This window comes from Nycticebus coucang, chromosome 3 (assembly GCF_027406575.1).
Source record: "Nycticebus coucang isolate mNycCou1 chromosome 3, mNycCou1.pri, whole genome shotgun sequence".
NCBI lineage: Eukaryota > Metazoa > Chordata > Mammalia > Primates > Lorisidae > Nycticebus > Nycticebus coucang.
Window position 1 is genome coordinate 131,619,027 of NC_069782.1, and position 20,417 is coordinate 131,639,443.

Genomic DNA, 20,417 nt, shown 5'->3' on the forward strand with positions numbered 1-20,417 from the left:
TACTCTGGCCCCAAGCCAAGCACTAGAAAGCAGAGAAGGAGGAGGCCCAGTCGGCAAGTCCAGAGCAGTTTTAATGGGGTGGAGGCTGTACAGAGGGCAGGGCCCACTGAGGAGGGAAGGCAAGGCCACACTGCCCCAGCACATGTACCAGGCCTTGGTGTGGACAGCCTTTCTCCACCTCTGTAAGGAGAGAGGGTGAGGCCTTGGGGAGAAAGGAGGGAAAACCAGCTTAGCCCCAACTCCTGGCCCCTGTCTGAGCCAGGCCCCAGGAAGGAGGGGGATTGCTGGTGTCAGGGTGGGGGTGGTCTCAGCAGAAAGCAGAAATGTCGTCAGGCCTCCCCCTCGCAAACAGAAGCATCAAAAGTTCAGGAGCACTGGCTCCTCCTGCCCCCGCCCCCGCCCCCCTGTACGAAAAGTGCAAAACATTATCACAAAAAGGGGGTCTTGGAGGGGCCCTCAGTATAGGCTCCTGAGGCCCATGCTCCAGCCCTGTCCTGCCCCGGACACCGCGTCCGGCGCGGTCGGACCCTGTGCCGAGAGGCCCTCACAGGTGGCCCGAGGCCGGCCCGGGCTCAGGCAGGGCTGTGTCATTCTGCAGGTGTCTGGCAGGCACCTCAGGGCTTCCTTCGCCCACTGCCTGCCCCTGACCGGGGCTCTGAGCTCTGCCGCTGAGCCCTGGGTTGGCTGAAGGGGTTGGGCTGCAGGGAGGGACTGGAGTGAGAGGGAGGAAGTCTGTCCTCCACGCTCCCGGCTTGAGCTAGTGCTGCCTCTACCACATCCAGCTCGTCACTGCCCGCCTTCAGCTTGAACCGCAACAGTGCCGCATATGTGCCATAGCGGGATTTCTGAGGAGGGGCAGGGGCTGTGAGGGCCTGCTCTGTACCCTCTATCTTTCCACCCTCTGGACCAGGGAAGGCCACCAGAGAAGGCCCAAAGGCACCCAAGGAGCATTAGATGGCCCCCTGGCAGGTTGGTGACCCTCTTTGGGCTCTCTCAGGACTAACTGCCACAGGTAACGTTTCCTGAGCCTTTACCAGAATTGGGGAACACAACACTTTACAGACATGTCACTTTATGACCCTAGTGGGTGTAGAATATTGTCTTTGTTCACAGAAGAGGACACCAAAGCTCAGAAAGAGTCAGCAACCTGCCCCTGTGTCATCCAGCTAGTTTCACCCTTACAGTCCATGCTCTTCACCCTAGTCTGAAACTGTGTGTGGCAACACAGAGGTTTCCAGGTAGGGTGACTCACCTCAAACTCCAGATAGGCCTCCTTCTGCCGCTGCTCGTCAGCCTCCTTGCCCCGGGCCTTCTTGCCCACCTGGGCTGCCCGGTGCTCCCGCAACTCACTTGCCATGGCCTTTAGCTTGGCCTCATGGGTCCGCACCTGCTCCTCCTAGCAGCCAAGGAGAGCACTTTCAGGGTCAGTCCAACCCATACAGTGCCTTTGTGCAAAAAAAATTTTTTTTTCTTTTGAGACAAGTCTCACTTTGTCGCCCCCTGAAAGAGTGCCAAGGCATCATAACTCACGGCAACCTCAGACTCTTGGGCTCAAGTGATTCTCTTGCCTCAGCCTCCCAAGTAGCTGGGACTATAGGTGCCCGCCACAACGCCCCTGCTATTTTTAGAGACAGGTCTTGCTCTAGCTCAGACTAGTCTTGAACCTGTGAGCTCAGGCAGTCCACCCATCTTCAGAGTGCTGTAATTATAGGCGTGAGCCACCACGCCCAGCCCTGCAAATATTTTAAAAGATGCCCCTTTTCGGCGGCGCCTGTGGCTCAAGGAGCAGGGCGCCGGTCCCATATGCTGGAGGTGGCGGGTTCAAACCTAGCCCCGGCCAAAAAAAAAAAAAGGCCCCTTTTCTTGGGAATGAACAAAGCACTATGTCTGGATTTCCCAGCTGGCATGTGGAACAGGGGCTGGATTTTAGCCTCCACTTGCCTCCTGTGGTCAGTGTCCTGGTGAAGGGGACAGTTACATGATCATACACAGCAGCTTTGAGTACAGTCAGCCTGGGCCTACCTCCCTCCATCCTGCGGGCACCAGGTAGACTGGGCTGGGGCTACCTGGGAGAGGCGGGTGGCAGCGCTGGGCAGGAGAGGGCGGCTGAACTTCTTCTGGGAACTAACAGCAGCTGGGAAGGGGGGTGCAGAGAACATGGCGGCCACCACATTGATACGAGTGATCCAGGACTGCATCTGCTCCAGGCTCCTAGGGAGACAGTATAGCCCCTTGGGATCTGGACCCAGGGTCTCCATCCCAGGATGCCAGTCCTGGCTCAGGTTGTAGCCTGAGAAAGACAGAGGCAATCCAGGGGTGAGGGAAGAAGAGTGAGATGGGAGATTGGATGAAAGAGTCTGGGATAGACAGAGGAAGGCACTCACTGAGCCTGGAAGAGGAAGACCCGCCAGTCAGCTGTGCGCAGGTAGAAGACATGGGGTCTCTTACTGTAGTCACTGGCACGCGTGGCCAGGGCATGATGGATGCTGATAGCATTCTTGAGCTCTGCCTCCGAAAGAGCCTTCCCAGGCTGGTACTCCTCCTGTGAGGGTATCCATCTTGTCCTGGCCCCAGAACTGCCTGGCCAACCTACACCCCCACCCTGGGGCCGGCCCAGCCCCAACCCTTAGGCCTGGCCCCGTACCTTTTGGAGGTAAAGGATCATGCCCTTGAGGATTCCGTGGAAGCTCTTCCAGCCCCGCTTGCCTCGAGGTGCTGGTGGCAAGAAAGACAGGTCAGGGAGACCTGGGACAGGCCCACTCCTATCCATCCCCCAGACCCTCCTACCCAGCCACGTACTCTTCCTGCAGTCAGGGTCTGCGTGCACCTTTCGCACCAGGGCACCGTGCTTGTAGACGGCAGCCCTGGGCTCAGGAGTCAGGTCCAGGAAAGGGCTGGAGCCACTGCCACTGCCCCCGCTGACCCGCTTGATGACCTTGGGGTTGGGGTCGGCCAACTCAGACAGAGAACGTCTCAGTTCCTCCTCGTCTCTGCAGAAGTGTCATATCAGGGGAGGCTGGCCGTGGAGCCATCACAACCTCCATTCAGCCTTTGTCTCCCTGAAAGCCCCTTCAGTGTTTGTGGAGATGTTGTGGGGGGGTTCCCCTCACCCTGAGGCTCCTGTCATGTTTCCCACCTCAGATCAGGCCTCCCCAGGTTGTAGCTGTGCCTCCCTCCCTCAGAGCAGGGCACCTCAAGGGGTGTCTCCTCCCTGAGATTAGAGCCATACAGTGTAGAGCCACAACTGTTCCTTCTTTCCCTCACACGTCACCAGTTCTATCCTCCCCATTTCTGCACACACACACACACCCACACCCCTCACACCCTTCCCCCCCAATACAGACACCTGCCTGACTCAGCTCTGTCTCAATCACATCCAGCACTAGGCTTTGTTCATGGCTTGTTGGCTAAAGGATGTTGGCAGAAGGAGGAAGAAGTAGCTTCCTAGTCCCCCCATATATCCTGGTCTGCAGGTGTTGTCAGATTAAAAAATTGGATTCTATGGGAGGCTGAGATGGGCAGATTGCTTGAGCTCAGGAGTTAAAGACCAGCCTAAGCAAGAGTAAGACCCTAAAAAGTAGCTGGGCATTGTGGTGCGCACCTGTAGTCCCAGCTACTCGGGAGGCTGAGGCAAGAGAATCGCTTGAGCCCAAGAGTTTGAGGCTGCTGTGAGCTATGATGCCATAGCACTCTACTGAGGGCAACAAAGTGAGACTCTGTCTCAAAAATAAATAAATTAATTAATTAAAAATAAAAAATTGGGGGCGGCACCTGTGGCTCAGTCGGTAAGGCGCCGGCCCCATATACCGAGGGTGGCGGGTTCAAACCCAGCCCCCGCCAAACTGCAACCAAAAAAAAAATAGCTGGGCGTTGTGGCGTGTGCCTGTAGTCCCAGCTACTCGGGAGGCTGAGGCAAGAGAATCGCTTAAGCCCAGGAGTTGGAGGTTGCTGTGAGCTGTGTGAGGCCATGGCACTCTACCGAGGGCCATAAAGTGAGACTCTGTCTCTACAAAAATAAATAATAAATAAAAATAAATAAATAAATAAATAAAAAATTGGGGTGGTGCCTGTGGCTCAAGGAGTGGGGCGCCGGTCCCATGTGCCGGAGGTGGCGGGTTCAAACCTAGCCCTGGCCAAAAACCAAAAAAAAACCAAAAAAATAAAAAATAAAAATAAATAAATAAAAAATTGGATTCTATCTTGCCACTCCCTTGCCCTAGAACCTGCAGTAGCTCCCTACTGCCTCCCACATGGAGCCTATACTGTATCTCCCCCAGCATCATCCTTTTCCATCTCCATCCCCACCAGACCTGCCTCCTCATGGTCTTCCACCCACATTTATTGCAGCCACTACACCTTTGCCTCCCAAATAGCAATTTCCCTTTTTCCCTTCCCAAATGCTTCTCCTCCTTCAAGACTTGCCTCAGTCCCAGGCCTCCAAAAAGCCTTCCCTGATCTCTCCCTAAACCCTAATCCTGAGCTCTGCCTTCTGTGAGGTCTCTCCGAGAGCTCCTAGATAAAAAATGAGCAGTGACTCTTAGCAGGTACTAGCAAATACTGACTGTTACGATGAAGGCTGCACCCTCAGACTGGGGGCCTCAAGGCCAAAAGTGGAGCTCCCCTCTCAGACTGGACTCTTCTAATACTTACCCTGAGTCTCACTGTTTCTATTGGGGGCTGCAAGAATAGACAACATGATTCCCTGCTCTGTAATGTCTGGGCTTCCTAGGACCTAAGGGGGGCCCCAGGTGCTACTGGTCAGGGCCTTACTTCCAGAGGCTTCTGCCTTCCCACTAGGGTTGCCAGGGGACCTCCCTTTTATGTTTCAACAGCATCCCACACCCCAACCCAACTTGTCATAACAACCCAGCTAGAGACAAGACACAGAGCCCCAAGTCCAGACAGGCATCTCCAAAGAAGGAAATGAGGCTGCCTCACTGCCTCTCATCCCTCCCCTGCCCCACAGCTCCAGGACTCACAGGGCCTGCCCACCTTTCCTGGCCCCTTAAGGCAGCACCTTCCCCAGACCCCACCCCTAACCCATTGCACAACCCCAGGACTCACATGGCCCACTGCAACTTTTCATTCTTGATGGAACTGTACAAGGCCTGGGGAGGGAGGAACAAATCAGGTGGCTGTGGATCAGTCCTGGGGAAGGGTGCACCATGTACCCCAGTGTCAGAGAGGAGGCAAAAGTAAGGAGTAGGGACAGCAGGATATAGTGACCAAGAACACAGCTGTAATGAAGAGACCCAGACTCAGCTCCGCCACTTCAGCTGCATGACTTAGGGCAAGTATCCATGGGGAGGAACAAAGGTAGTAAGACGGAGACAAAAGCAGTTTGTACGGGGCATCCTGGCACACAGGAGATAAACAATAAAGGGTAACTGCCATTATCATCTTTACTGTTGTTAGGGGGTTATCCTGCTCAGATCCTGGAGGGAATGGGAAAGAGCAGCCCTAGGAACACTTTCTCCCCCAACCACATGTTTTGGCCTATATCCCCAGAATAAATCCACACATAGCATATGAGGAAACTGAGGCTCCAGGATGGGAGACTCATCCTCTCAGCTTATTTCTTAGCTAATAGAGAACACATTATCATGGCTCCTAACCCCAGGACAAACTGAGTACTCCCATTGCCCAGACAGCCCTACCAAGCTAATTGTCGGGGTAGTCCAACCCCTACCCATAGGCACACTTCATGTTACTAGGGAGTGAAAATTAGTCCAAAAAGCAGTCGTTTTAGCTTCCAATCACTCACTGCCTAACCCAAACTCCCTGTGAGCTTCTGAACCAGTCACTTCCTCTCTGTACAGCTGGCCTTCAGGACACTTGAGAGCCTTAAGGTGGTCAGAGGAGAGAATAGGCTCCAGACTGGTATAGAGGACCCCTTTTCTTGGGAGTGGCCTGGAACATGGGTCCACACCAGCACCTCTAACTGTGGGGGCGCTTCCACCAGCCTGTCTGAGTGGGTGTGTCCCCAGCATGTGTGTATTGGGCTAAGTGTGTGGAGTGTGATGCTGCCTGCATGTGAGCTGGGTGCAATGGTGACGTAGGCACTTCCCTGTGATGGGACACAACCTCCCCTTCCCCCTCTACATACCAGTCTCTGACTCTCTCACTGCCCACAGCCCTGTGCAGCCACAAGGCTAGCCAGGCATCCCACCGTGCACACTCTGTCCATACAGCCTGCACCTCCACTCCAACACAATCCAGGCTAATCAATACATAGCACTGCCAACACATACCTAGCCCAAACCCAGGAGGCTTAGAGCCCCAAACCCTCAGTTCCCAACTCTCTGGCCAGGAGACTGAAGTGCCCACCAAGATCCAACCTGCAATCCTTCCCAGCCTTTTGGTACCTTCCCTGCCGGATCTCAGGACCGTCTTTGGTCCACAACCACACCTTCCTTCGAAGGTACTGAACCCCATCACAGAATCCCAAGTCATGCTCCCATCTAGAAAACCCTCGTCCTTCTCTTCCCAAAGATCCTTTGATTTGCGAAGCCCACCTTGGTCCAAGGGTCTGTGCCCTCCCTGCCATCCTCCGTCCATGCCTGTGAGCTCTGTCCCTGCCAGGGTCTCCCTTGGCCCCATCGACACCCGCCATCCCCCGACTCGTGCCACCCTCGGTGCCTCTCTCAAGCCTCCCCCTCGGTCGCCCCCCAGCCTGACGTGGGCCCAGGCCCCAACGCCCTCACCGCCTTTTTCTTCTTGCGGCTCTGCAGGCGGCTGACCACCAGATCGGTGTAGAGCACTGGCTTGAGACTGCGCGAGCGCTGCGGCCAGCCGTAGCACAGGGTCTCCGCGCCACGGTAGGTGCGCCCGTAGCGCACGGAACACAGCGAGCGCGAGCGCAGCCGCCCGGCGCTGCTGTGGATGCTGTTGACGCCGATCATGCTGGCCTGGCCGGAGCGCCGCGGCCCCCGGCCATGCCCCCGCCCGCCCTCGGCCCCCGGGCCGCCCCGGACGGCCAGCGGACGGCTCCCCCGACAGCCGGCGCGAGCCGCCCGGCCTGAGCCAGGCCCGGCTCCCACCGACGCACCGAGCGCGCAGCGGCGGCGGCGCTGTCTGCTCTGCAGCTCGGCGCGAGCGGGAGGGGGGCGCCGACGGGGAGGGGAAAGCGAGGGCTGGGGGCGGGGTCGGCGCAAAATGCAGGCGCCCGACTGTGAAGGGGGCTTTCCGCGCCACCACCGGGAGGGCCTGGGGAGTCCTGAGGGGTACTCGCGCGGAGGGGCGGGCTGCTCCCAGGAGACTGGCGGGGGCGCTGGAAGCCCTAGGCCTGGGCCTGTGAAGATGGGTTGACCTCGTAGGGCCTGGAACTCTCTTCTGACTCCTTGGGATGGGTGCAGGGGTGAAGGGAGGGGTCAGACCGCTTGCCCACAGGCCTTTGTCACTGAGTCGGGAGGGGCCTCCAGGTAGGATGGATGGAGGCAGCACGGAATAGCTTCGGCCTCATACAACTCATCCGCAGATAATCTCAAACGCCCTGCATATCACCACTCAGGCCTAGTTCACATACACCTACTAACCAGATGCATCAATTCACAGTCACCCCAACTCATAGACACTTCAAACTCAGATGTACACCTCAAAATGTACTACCTTTAACTCACAAACAAGCACCCCCTACTCAGGCATCTTTCAAAAAATCAGACGCATCCAGCTAGAAGATGTAGGACCCATCACACAAACACCCAGCCTATATACCTCGGATACACAGGAAATCATAAGCTCTAACACCCAAGCCTTACAAACCTCCCCCCATTCACCGACACCCAACACACATATCCAACTCAAGCATACACCCCAACTCATCCAATACCTCAACTCATCATGGACACTCCCTCTCAAATGCATCCTCAAACTCAGAAGCCCAACACAACCCAAGCTCACAGACACACCCTAGGACACTCCTGTACAGTTACATGTATGTAGTGGCTCAGAGACACCTTTCTCCAACTCTAGCGGTTTCTTCAATTGACCTCAGGTCTCACTGGGATAAAACACCACCCGATCAGGTTCAGGAATGAACCTATGGTACCGGGACAGCCCCTTCTCCTCCCACCGGTACCAGCCCCTGTGTATCATCTGACTCCTTAGGTTCTGTCGCCAGAGCTGGTGCCTGGGCCTGGGACCTGCCCACAAGGGAGCCAGAAGCGCAGAACCTTTGTCCCTCTCAGGCCCCCTCAACTTCTAGGTCCTTCTAACGCAGCACTAACTTTAAAGTCTTTGCAGCTATACACACTAGGGTGGGGAGCAGTGTGCTTGAGTGTCCCTGCCCCTTGCCGGCGACCCCCTTCACCTGGGGGAGGAGAACTGGCAAGGCAAAAGCAAGGGCCAGAGCCGCCTTCTCTTGTGCTTTCCGCAGCAGCTCCCCTCCCCCGCCCCAGCAGCCGTGATTGCACGCGTGTGCGCATGTTCCGGGAGAGCCTGCTTGTGGGGGCTGGGGTGGGGGCGGTCCCCAGGCTGAGTCACCAGAGCCCAGGTTCCTTCAGCAAGAGCTAGGGGCCTGCAAGCCCCACCCCTGCCCTCCCTTCGACTTTGTTGGCTACTGTGGCATCCATCCTTCCCCACCCGTAACTTCTACTCTGCCCACCCCCCACCTTGAGCAGCTCCCTGGGGAAGTCGCCTCCATCGTTGAGGCCCTCCAGGTTCCCGATGAAGTCCCCGCAGGTCATGCGCTTTCCGATGTTCTAAGGAAGGAACAGAGCCTGTGAGGTTGAGTGCCCTGAAGTCTCTGGACAGGGGTCGTGTTTTCCTGGCTCCTCCCTGTGCACCCCCACTCACGTGGCCATGGAGATCCGTGTTGAGTAGCATGAGGGCACAGGTCAGCGTGTGGGCACCGTCTAGGGAAAAGTCGACATTTAGCCACCGCCACGACACTTCTTTTTTTTGTAGAGACAGAGTCTCACTGTACCACCCTCGGGTAGAGTGCCGTGGCATCACACGGCTCACAGCAAACTCTAACTCTTGGGCTTACGCCATTCTCTTGCCTCAGCCTCCCGAGCAGCTGGGACTACAGGCGCCCGCCACAACGCCCGGCTATTTTTTTTTGTTGAAGTTTGGCCGGGGCTGGGTTTGAGCCCGCCACCCTCGGTATATGGGGCTGGCGCCCTACTCACTGAGCCACAAGCGCCGCCCGCCACGACACTTCCTAAGGACTCTTTCCACAGCCATCTTCCTCAGCCTCGCAGTTCATTCTAGCACCCATTCAGGGGCCTCTTGCCCACAACCACAGGCTCTTACCTCCTGAACCCCATTAGTGAACCCTTCCCAGCAAAGACATTCTCCAGCAGATCTTTCAGCAAAGACCTTTCCCTCTTTTTAGGACTCCTGTCTTAGCTCCCTAAGGTTCTGGGGTCCCCTACTGCTTGCTTCTACACTCCCATTTCTTTTTGCATAGAACACAAGCAAGCCCACCCCACCCACACTTGTGCAGAACACTGTAGCCAAACAGAATCTGCACTCAAGCCAAGCACTGTCCTGTATGTGTATGTGACCAGCTGCATACAAACCCGCAATACACTATTGACCCTGATAATATGCCTGTCGCATGTATAGTTCCATACATACAACCATGTCAGGGCTGTCTGTGAACAAGGCCTACTCATTCATTCCTTCCTTCACTCAAGCTCTTATACACAGGCTCAGTGCCAGCCCAATCCTACTCTCAGCCTCCTTACCCTCTGAGGATAGGGCTTCAGGATTGCATTGGAAGTATCGCTGGGAGAAGTGGGCCAGCACACGCTCCCGTTCCTGGGTCTCACCCATTAGAGCCAGCTCCTTCAGGAACACCCTGGGGAGGGGGAAAGAGGGAAGATATCATCCCTACCAAAGGTTCCCTTACCAGCTTGAGCAGGGTAATGTCAGGGCAGCTTGGGGGAGACAGAGGGGCTTAGAGGAGGCACAGCTGGTGCCATGAACACCAAACCTAAAAAGTAGGGTCTTTCTTCCATTGGCTCAACACCCACCTGAGAGCTTGGTCCAAAGTCATGCCCGTGAAGACAAAGAACTTGAGGTACTCCCCAGCCACCAGTTTGCTGAAGTCATTGCTATGGGCAGGTCAGAGAAACAGGTGGGGTCTCAAGAGGCAGTGTCAAGGGATCAGGTAGGGGTTACCTAGACACCCAGGAGCACTAGATGGAGAGAATGTGGAGGGGCCATCCCCAGGATGCATTTCCTCCACCCCCTTTCTCAATCCCAGCCAAGTGCCTTTACTTCTTGCCCAGGTGCCGGGCCACATCAGCCTTCCTGAAGCCATCTAGTCGGTAGAGCCTCTTGGCTAGGCGTTGTGCGGCCTCCAGATCTGCCTTCTGCCCATTGGACAAGGTATCTGTGCTTCCCAGGGCCAGCCGCTCTGTGCTGTCCAGCTCTGAGTCCGAGTCAGACACTAGCTGGCTCAAGGGTAGTTCACTGTCAGGGTAGAACACCAGCTCAGGGGTGGGGCAGGGCTCTGGGAGGCCATCTAGTCCCTTCCTCTGCCTCCAGGTCCAGAAGATGGAGAAGAGGAGAAAAGATCATGGGGAAGGCATTTTTCTTTTCTTCTAGGAAGGAATTGTACAGGTTCTCCCCCTCAGACTACTCCATCATTACCACCACCTCTCTGTGGAAGTTCTGCCTCAAATCTAACTCATTCATCTTGTTGCTGTGGGAGTTCTGGTCGCTTCCCCAAAGTTCCCAAGGGCCTAAGTTTGCTATTAGATATAGACCCCATACCTGCACTGGCCCTACTCAGAACATATTCCTGTCTCTGAGAATATGGACAAAGGTGAAATAGATGGGCTGCCAGGGAAGAACAGTGGAGAGTCATGTAAAGATTTGAGGGCAGCAGGAACACCCTCCTGCTCCCAAGTCTTTTCTTCCTTCCACTTTTTAGTGAGAGGAGCCTCTCCTTGATGCCCCCCAAAGAAGTATCCTCTGGAGTTGGGGAGGCTGGGGGTCAGGGTGTGCCACTCATCCCCTTTCTCTCCTCCCCTTCCCTTCCCACCCCAGCTGCTCAACTCGCAAAGCCACCTGTCACCCCAGAGACAAGAGGCCGGAAACTCCTGGTTGCTAAGCAACTCTGTCTCCCTGGCCACCCCCTTCTGTTGCCATGGCTTCCATGACTGAGAGGGTAGCTGGCAGAGGGGAGAGCAGAAAGGTTAGACTGTGAGAGGACTTCCTGGAGCAGGGTGAGAGATGCCTGATTGGGCAGAGGACAACATGGGAGGGAGGCAGTGGGAGAGGTTGGTGGCTGCATCTTTGGTGAAGCCTCCAGGCTGGGGAGGGGTAAGGTCACAGAAACTCTAAGCAGGCCAAAAACTGCCTAGGGAGGAAAGGGTCCTCCAGTGGAGAAAGAAGGATGTTATCTGGGGATCCTTCAGTCCTTAATCATGGCTTCTCAAGTCACTGAATTTGAGTTTAGGAGTGTTGTCCTCCAAATGGGAAAACAGACATCTGCACCTTCTAACTACCCCTACACAGGGGTCAGGAATATTAACTACAGCCTCACACTCAGGATCTGTCCCTTAAATCAGCTGTTCTTGGGGCCCTCAGATCAGAAGGCCCAAAGTAAACTCACCTGCCAAGCGGTGCTGCCCCCAGCCCAAGGCTGTCATCTGAATGGCAGGGACTAGGGGGATCCCTCTCAGGGGCCAGCTTGGCTCTGGCCTCTCCCTCTTCCTCCACCTCCCCTCTCTGTGTCCAAGGACCATCAGCAGCAGAGCTGGTACCAGAATCCAGTTCCAGAGGGGCAAGTGGGGCAGGAGCAGGTGGGTCAGGTCGCAGTATTGGGGGTTGGGGAGGCAGCTCAAAGGTAAAAAAGGGGCTTTGGGTTGGGCCAGGTGAGGCCAGGGCCTCCAGTGAGGCGAGGCTGGTGTAGGAGGTGCCCTTGGCCCGGTGCGACTCCAGGATGGCTTCAAACACACAACTGAAAGAGTCAGGCCCATCAGCTGAGGGGCTGGTCCCAGGAAGAAAGGGCACAGGCGATTTGAGAGGCCTAGGCTGAGACATCTGGCTCTCTGGCCTGCAGAGGCAGGGAAAATCTTTTGTCAGGGTCCCAGAGCACAGGTCTTTCTCCCCTGGAGGATCCAGAGCAAGATTTTATTGAACTCACACTGACTCTGTTAAAGAGATTATCATCCGCTTTTTACAGTTCCTAACCCCCTAAGAAAAAAGACCCTCTTGAGTGGAGGGTCCAAGATATTCAGTTGGACCTGGGGCAGCCCAGAGCTACCAGTCCCCATAACGCCATCCTCTCCCTTCCTCCCTGCTAATCTCCCATTCTCCTCCTTTTCCCTGATCCGCTTCCCTCCTGCTATCCCATTTCTATTTCTGGCAACATCTTAGGAGAAGATGAGGCTCCAAGCTGCAATGGGGTGTGAGACAGAAAGCAAAGCCCCTACTCCCCACTCTTCCACCAGGAACAAGGATCTGACCTGATCCCCCCTGTCCCGAGTTTCCTGTCCCCAGGCTTGATCCTGCCCCCAGCCTCTCATCTGACCCATGTCCTGCTAGAACCCCTTGCCTCTTCTTCCTTACTGCCCCCAACCCTCCTGAATTCTTGCTGATAACAGCTTGCCACATCTCCAGTGTTGCACAAGGCCTTAGGCCTCTGCAGAATCCCCCAATCCCCACTTTGCTGTGTAACACCTCAGCTTGGTCCTTCTAATGCCAGCCCCACCTTCATCTATCCCACTCTCTTTGGCCCAGCTCTGCCTCTGGGGCAGTGGGAAAGAGTAAGCCACTTTCTTCCACTCTCCCTCACTCACCGGACCCCCTCTGAAGCCTCAAACACCTCGTCATCCACATCTTCTTCCCCACCTGCCTCATCCTCATCTTCATTGCCACTTCCCAGGCTGGAATGAGGACCAGGGCCAGGACGGGGGGCAGGTGGGCGGGCAGTGCCAGGTGGGCCCTCAGAGCTGGGCTGACTCTCGATGGCTGAGTCAGCCTCCTCCCGCTCAGCCAGCACCTCATCGATGTCAGTCTCGCGGTAGCACCTCAGGGGCACTGTGTCCAGGTCCGTCTCGGAGTACTTGGCTGCTTGCCCCACAGCCACCCCAGAGCCCTGCCCTGAGCCCACCCTAGGTGGAGATGGGGGAGCATGCTCTGGGGGCTTAGCACCTGTAGTATGCATAAGCATCCAGGTCAGGAGGTTGTCCCTGTCACTTCCCTGTCCTGATTCTATTCTCAGAACTCTCTCCACTGCCTCATATTGGCAGGAAGTTCTTTCACTGTCTTGCCACCCTTCCTCCTGCTACAAACTTAGCTTGTTCCTGGTGCCAGTGGAGCTCATTTCAAACCAAGTTCTTGTCAAACAGCTTGGAGAAGTCTGAAAGAGACCTGCTTCTTCACTCCACAGAATGATAATTGACATGGTCCCTCCACTCCCTCGCTGCCTCTGGGTTCTCTACTGTGCCCTATTCTCCAGATTCCTCATAACAGAGATGGAAAGTTGAGGCCGAGGAGGCACTGGCTGACTCAGAAGCCCAGGAAAAGACTGGGAGAAGTATGAGGGCAGACTTCCTCCCAAGCTTTAGCTGATGTAAGAAAGGGCCTGCCCTGTTCTCCTTGCCTCAGTCCCAGGCCTTACCTGAGCTGGAGGGGTCCAAGGAGCCATAGAAGAATTCCCACTTGGCTCGAGCAATTCTCTGGGCATGTGAGGAAACTTCTCGGGGGAAGGACCAGGTGTCCCCCTGAGCCAAGGAGGAGACACAAGTACCCAGAGATAAAGCCAGACATAAGGACACAAGAATATGGAACAGAAATACAGAAATAAAAACACACAGTGACACAGATGGAGGTGCACAGACACAGGGACGAACACAGAGGGCAAGAAGAAGACAGATTTAGGACAGATTAAAGAATTCAAAATGAACAGCAGACAAGACCAAGTCTGAGAGGGGGCCAAGTCTTGCCCCTTCACTGAGTCACTGGGGTCCCGGGGAGCTCAAAGGAGGTTGCATACCTGGTTCAGTAATCCGGTGTCAACAGGTCCTCGGAACAGTGTGGCCAGGTGCTCAGGGGTGCCCCCCAGCCCATTGGGGAGAGAGGAATACAGGCCATCTGTCCCAACCTGGGGTGGAACTAGTGGCCCATGTAAAGGGTCCTGGCTGCAAGGAAGGGCAGAGCCTCCTCTGGCTGGGAGTGGGTCTGATGTGGATGCCTCTAGCCGTAACTTGCGATTAGAGACAGGCCCAAGGGCTGGGGCAGGCCTGGGAGGAGAAACTCCACCCAGATCCCAGCTCCGACTCAAGCCTCCGGGAGCAGGTAGCCCATTCAGTGGCTTTACACTGGCCTTCTCCACAAAGCGGAAGATGACTACAGAGCTCTGGGCTCCTGGTGGGGGCTGCCCAGTGGGTGAAGAGGGTACCCAGGGTGAAGGAGCAAGGCAGGGTGAAGGGGGGCCACGCAGAGGTGTACAGGGTGCCGTCACATGTCCCAGTTCCCGGCCTCGGGGACCTGGACCTGCCACTCGTCGTAGCAAGGAGCCTGTGCTGCCATACATGCTGGCTGGGGGGCTCTGGGGCACCGGACCTTCGGGGAGCCAGCGGCGGGGGCATCGTGGTGGGGAAATGGCACAGTCGCCTTCTGAGCAGAAGCGCATGGCACCCTGGGCCATGCTGGGGCCGGGGGTCAGGCTGGGGGAGCAGGGATGGCAAGGCCGGGTGGGGAGTAAGGGGGCTGCATGCTCTTCAGACAGGCCTGCAAAAGAGGAAGGGGAGCAGGGTAAACTGCCAGGAAGTTAGATGAGCAGGACAGCAGAGACAGGGAAGGAAAAGTTGGCTGGGGTGTCTGAGTACCAGGGACCTAGCCTTCCCTAGAAATATGGTATCAGTGATCTCACATCTGGGGGCTCCTTCCATGGAGGCTTGAGGAGAAAAGAATTATATACCAAATGGGCCCCTGGCTCCTCTCATTCTGCCCTGGGGCCCTGAACATTACCCTGGGAAGAGAGAGGAAGCTATTTCAGAAGTTGATCGAGCCCAGAGTTACTGTGGCACTTTGGGGCCACTTCTGGTGTGGGGGAGGCTGGTGCCCCACCCTCTGAATTAGAAGTGTCAGCCAACAATCACCATAATACAGCCCTGGGTCCTCTATAGTCTGTTATGGAGGCTTTCATTCAGGGAAGGGAAACTCAGGCCTCCTGGAAGGAGAGGGAGGAAGAATGAATGGGGGTTATATAGGGACAAGGAAGGGCTGAAAGGCACAGGGTGGAGGTGAGAGAAAGGCCTGAGCAGAGATCCCTATTCCCAATATACAAATGCAGAATGGGAAAGGGACATTCTTGTTCTCCACACAGGTATAGACTGGCACATGCACACACACACACACACGTATGCACTCATGCATATACATACATACATAAGAACAAATATTCACAGTTATACACATTGATAAGCAACACCTTCACACACACATACATATTGTTCGAAGACACACCCTCATGCACTCTCACCGTCATAACAAATATGTGTGTAATAAAAAGGCACATGCTTATTTTACACACACATCATTGTCAAATAGGAACACACAAAGAGATACCCAAATATATACACAGGCTCTCATTCTCCAATACACAGAGATACAGGTGTATCAGACACTCAGATATACTGGTCACAATCACATACAAATACAAATGTACATTTACACACATACTCAAGAAGGGACACATACTCTTCCCTCCCCTCAAGTCCTTGGGGTCTCTTGGGGGGAAGGGGAAGACATCCTTCTCCTCCTTTAACCCCAGGAGTATGACAGATCTTGCCCAGGGAGGACCCTAAATGAGTAATGGGGTCTCTGGTGGCAAGGCAGGGTAAGGAGAGAGGCCAGGAGCAGCAACGCTGCCAGGCAGATTCTGGAAGCTCAAAGGGGGCCTATCCCAATTTTTTGTGCAGCCCCCACTCAAAACCGCCTCAGTACTCACCGCTGCTCGCCTGGAGCTGAGACGGAGGAGAGGTAGAGGAGAGGCCGGGCCCTGCTCAGCTGTGAAGGCAGCACGGCTCCCGCTTGCTCCAGGCCCGCCCGCCTCCCAATCCCTCCTCCTACCCTCTATGCGCTGCTCAGGCAACGCTAATCCCCCCACCCCCCGCCCTCTCACAGAGCCCTGAGCCCCGGAGGCTGCAGCCCCCCTTCCTCACTAGGTCTCCGCTGAGCTCTCCCGCCAACCGAAGACCCGCCCCAGACGAGGGGGAGGGCTCATGGAACCCCTGGTTCTATTCTCCAGACCCTCACGTGCCCCACCCCACTCGTGTCCACATCCCTCTTACCCACCGCCCTCGTGCCACAAGTATGGCCCAGTTGCACACGCGCGTCTCGCTCCAGACCCCACGCGTGTCCCTAGGAGGCTGCCACATGACCTGTTACATGCCACACGCGCTCCCGCCCCCACGAGCACGCGGACGCACCAAGCACACGGTATGGGTATACACCAGACTCGCCTTCTAAATTCAGGAGACCATCAACTATGGAAGGGAGATCTAGGGAACATCGTCTTGAACCCTTCGGAGTTTTGAGTCTTGGACCCAGGAGACCCAACACTGACCACCCAGCCAGGGTGCAGCAGGAAGGATGTTAAGCCAGACTTCAGGAAGAACTTCCTTACTGCTTGAGTTAGGTATCCCGGCCGCCCAGGGGTAAGAGGTTAGACCAAATGACCAGAGGACTGGAAGAAGTGGGGGACAGGCAACCTTTGTGCCCTTGACCAGGGTAGAAGGGGGCCTCGCTAATTTAAGAAAGTGCCGCTCGAGTTACTATGGCAACTACTCTCCTTGGGAAGGCCAGGACGGGAAGGTGGCAACCTGGGAAGGAAGAAGGGGTCTGTTTGGGCAGTCAGGGGGTGCAAGGACGAGCGAGGCGGGGTCGCGCGGGGCTCACCGCGGGGAGGGGTGGCGCGGGCTCCGCGCGGTGCTGAAGGGGACAGCGCCAGATTTGTCGCATTGCGCAGGCGCAGAGGTGTGAACAAAGCGGGGAGGAGGAAGCGCGCGGCCGGAGGTGGTGCGCGCTCACATGGCTCTATGCAAGGGTCAATCTTCCCAGCTACTCCCTCTCAAGCAGGCTAAGGAAGAAGAGGAAGCAAGCCCTTTACCTAACTTGACCCTTTTCTGCTCCTTCTCCACTCTTCTAGCTGCTCTGGGGGGTGGGGGAGCTTGGAAGGGATTCTGGGAAAACCAGATGTCTGAGTTCTCTATCCCTTTCTGCCTGATTCTGGACAAAGCGCTTCCTCTCCAGGGCCTATTTCCCCGTCTTTAAAATGAAGTTATAGCACAGACCTTCCCACCTTGCAGAGTTGCCCGAAGCCCTGATGAGATAACGGATGAGAAGCAGTTTTCGTTATGAAGAGCCAGCTGAAGCGGTTGCACAAAGGAAGCGCGCAACCCTGAGCGATGGCAGTGGCCCTCGTGTCCTTCACATTTCCCCCCATCCACCCTGTGTAGGGGACTAGACCCTGGGGACGTGGTAAAAGGCAGCTCAGAAGCTGAGTCCAGAGCTTTGGAGCATCACCCCAAACGCTACAACTAAATCCAAGGCCAGCCAAGAAATAGTACTCCTAGCGGGCTGAGCTGATCACTTATTTTTCTCAGGACTCCGAATCTCTGAAGGAAAGGAACCCAGCTGGATGTGTAGTCCTTTTTAGCGCCCCCTACGTGTCGCCCCAGGAGCAACCCCGGCCTACACTGTTCCGGAGTGAAAAGGCTGGACAATTCGGCATTTCACAATAAATCAGGATTGGGAGGTTTGAGCAGGTTTGGTTGATGAAGGAAGAAAAATTCCAGCTTCGCTCATTCATTCATTATTTGAACACCTATTACGTGCCAGTCAGTAAGAGCCCGGATAGTTTCTTCGCATTTTTCAAAGTCTCAGAACGCAACCAGAGAGAAGGGAGGCCGGTAACCTAGGAGCTCTGGCTCCGCCCCTTCTGCGTTTGGCCTTGTCTGCTCCTCCCATCACCACTGCACTCAGAGGCGGCTACTGGCCCAAGACGACGACAGAAACCAGTCTCTGATATCTACTGCATTCTGCAGCTACAGTCCTCAAGCCCAGTAGCAGAGAAGGCAAGGTCTAATGTTACAACACCGGTCTGCTTCGCCTCAGTTTCGGGTCCATCCGGAAAGCTTTCAGATAGGATCCTCAGTGAGACGGCACTCGATTGAATCGGTCTGTCTCTACAGGCCAAGGAGGCGGGTTTGCAGTAGCTGCTCCTAGGCCAAAGCGAGACGACCTTACTGCGCACGCGCACTAGACAGCCGATGGAGCCACGGATGGAGCCGTCCGGAGTAGAGCAAGAGCCCGGAGCCGTCAGGTACCTAGCATTGGAGGGGCCGAGCGAGGGAAGAGAGACCCAGGAAAGGGGAACTGAGCCCGGGGAGGGTCTGAGGGCTACTCTTAGGAGCCCGGGAGCAGGAGCATAACAGAGACGTACTCCCAGGTAACAGCGACCTTAGGACGCCAACGCCCCTTTACCCGCAGGCTCCTGGACCTGCCCTGGGAAGACGTGCTTCTCCCACATGTCCTGAATCGGGTCCCACTGCGCCAACTACTGCGACTGCAGCGCGTTAGCAGGGGGTTCCGGGCGCTAGTGCAGCTGCACCTGGCCGGACTGCGCCGCTTCGACGCCGCTCAGGTGAGCCGGGGGCTGGAGTTCCGCCCCCATAAGTGTCCCGCCTCCGCCCCGCCTCCAGCCCAGTCCTAAGCGCTGCTGTGTACCCTTCCGGACCCCCTCAGGCGGCCAGGGCTGCCGAGGAACAGATACATGCAGTGGGGAGCGCTACCAAGTCCCTACCAAGTAGCGCTAATACTGGGTAGCGACTCAGAGCTAACGTGAGGTCTCTCCTGGGAGGGCGGGTGGCTGTCGGGAAATAACTCCTCAGGGACGAATAGGCAGCGCCCGTCCCGCCTCCTGGAACCGCTGAGTTGAGCTGTTTTGTTTCCTCGCCCTCAGGTGGGTCCGCAGATTCCACGAGCCGCCTTTTCCTGGCTGCTGCGGGACGCTGAGGGGCTACAGGAGCTGGCGCTGGCGCCGTGTCACGAATGGCTGTCAGACGAGGACCTGGTGCCGGTACTGGCGCGGAATCCTCAGCTGCGGAGTGTGGCGCTGGCGGGCTGTGGGCAACTGAGCCGCCGTGCCCTGGGGGCGCTGGCCGAGGGCTGCCCCCGCCTGCAGCGCTTATCGCTCGCACACTGTGACTGGGTGGACGGGCTGGCGCTGCGAGGGCTCGTGGACCGCTGCCCGGCCTTGGAGGAGCTGGACCTCACTGCCTGCCGCCAGCTCAAGGACGAGGCCATCGTGTACCTGGCGCAGAGGCGCGGCGCCAGCCTCCGCAGCCTCTCATTGGCTGTCAACGCCAACGTGGGGGACACCGCGGTTCAAGAATTGGCACGCAACTGCCCGGAACTCGAGCACCTTGACCTTACCGGCTGCCTCCGCGTTGGAAGTGATGGCGTCAGGTGCCTGGGTCTAGGGGGACGGTGAAGTGGGAGGAGGGCAAACAGCCTCTGGGAGTAGAGGTGGGCTGTAACTATCAAAGGTCAGAGTGGAGGTTCTAGATCTTCCTGATAACCACAGCACTCCCATAGTGCACAGAAAAGGCCTTTAAGATTGCCCAGGCAAGACAGCCCGCAGTTTAAAAACTTAAAACCACCATTAGGAGATTTCACATAGAAAGTCGATTTCTGGCTTTTCTTCAACAAAGGGAGAAATGTACGATCCTAGACGAAGCTAAGGTGCAGCTACCCCTTTTATTTTTTATTTATATATTTCTATAATAGAGAGGGGTCTCGCTAGGTTGCCCACGCGGATCTCCCAACTCCAGGGCTCAAGCGATCTTCCCACCTTAGCCTCCGGATAAAAGAGACTAGATGCTAGATGTCTTCAGCTCACTGGAGGCATGGGGTATATGACCCAAATACAGGTCTCCTCCCTTCCTTGTGTAAGGAGGAAATAAGTAAACTCCAAGCTGGAGGGAGAACGGGATTTTGCTGGAGCCAGTCCTAGGTTGAGTGGGTTCCGGGCCCCGCCCCTACCTCCCACCTCCCGCCGTGGGGTGGGGTGTGGTGGAGGCGGGCCCCTAGCCTCACCCCACTCCTCCCTCAGGACATTGGCCGAGTACTGCCCAGCGCTGCGCTCGCTACGGGTGAGGCACTGCCACCATGTGGCCGAGCCCAGCCTGAGCCGCTTGCGAAAGCGCGGTGTGGACATCGACGTGGAGCCACCGCTGCACCAGGCCCTGGTACTGCTGCAGGACATGGCGGGCTTTGCACCTTTTGTCAACCTGCAGGTCTGACCCACCTGCTGGTTAGAACACAGCTGGACTGTGTGGCCTGACACTTGAGCTGTAGGGAAACCGAACTGTGGGGGCCTCTGGTGAGAGGCTAGTGCCCTGTCCTCCCCTGGAGCTTCAAATAAAGAGCTTTTTACCCCCCTCTTGCCT

The 20,417-nt window shown here is 56.3% G+C and overlaps 2 protein-coding genes across 8 annotated transcripts; one reads left to right on the forward strand and one right to left on the reverse strand.

Annotated features, from left to right (window-relative positions):
• Window positions 1–53: 53 nt before the first annotated feature.
• PSD (pleckstrin and Sec7 domain containing) lies at window positions 54–17,208 on the reverse strand. 7 transcript variants are annotated; one of them, XM_053583030.1, is made up of 18 exons: window positions 16,864–17,208; window positions 15,914–15,972; window positions 13,955–14,201; window positions 13,580–13,682; window positions 12,756–13,110; window positions 11,567–12,010; window positions 10,225–10,419; window positions 9,978–10,058; window positions 9,690–9,802; window positions 8,794–8,852; window positions 8,610–8,699; window positions 5,065–5,108; window positions 2,800–2,990; window positions 2,645–2,715; window positions 2,385–2,542; window positions 2,067–2,211; window positions 1,253–1,396; window positions 54–845 (listed from the first exon to the last, which is right to left on the reverse strand). In XM_053583030.1, exons 1-18 carry the CDS (start codon window positions 16,924–16,926, stop codon window positions 615–617), a joined length of 2,793 nt encoding a protein of 930 aa, XP_053439005.1. In that variant the 5' UTR covers window positions 16,927–17,208; the 3' UTR covers window positions 54–614. The 7 variants fall into 7 exon arrangements, with proteins under 7 accessions (XP_053439005.1, XP_053439000.1, XP_053439001.1 ...); XM_053583025.1 differs by lacking the exon at window positions 16,864–17,208 and adding an exon at window positions 16,261–16,345 and having other exon boundaries at window positions 13,955–14,691; XM_053583026.1 differs by lacking the exon at window positions 16,864–17,208 and adding an exon at window positions 16,257–16,331 and having other exon boundaries at window positions 13,955–14,691.
• A 950-nt stretch (window positions 17,209–18,158) lies between these two features.
• FBXL15 (F-box and leucine rich repeat protein 15) lies at window positions 18,159–20,408 on the forward strand. Its single transcript, XM_053583089.1, has 4 exons — window positions 18,159–18,289; window positions 18,457–18,610; window positions 18,929–19,434; window positions 20,081–20,408. The coding sequence occupies exons 1-4, from the start codon at window positions 18,237–18,239 to the stop codon at window positions 20,268–20,270; spliced, it is 903 nt and encodes a 300-aa protein (XP_053439064.1). The 5' UTR covers window positions 18,159–18,236; the 3' UTR covers window positions 20,271–20,408.
• Window positions 20,409–20,417: the final 9 nt, after the last annotated feature.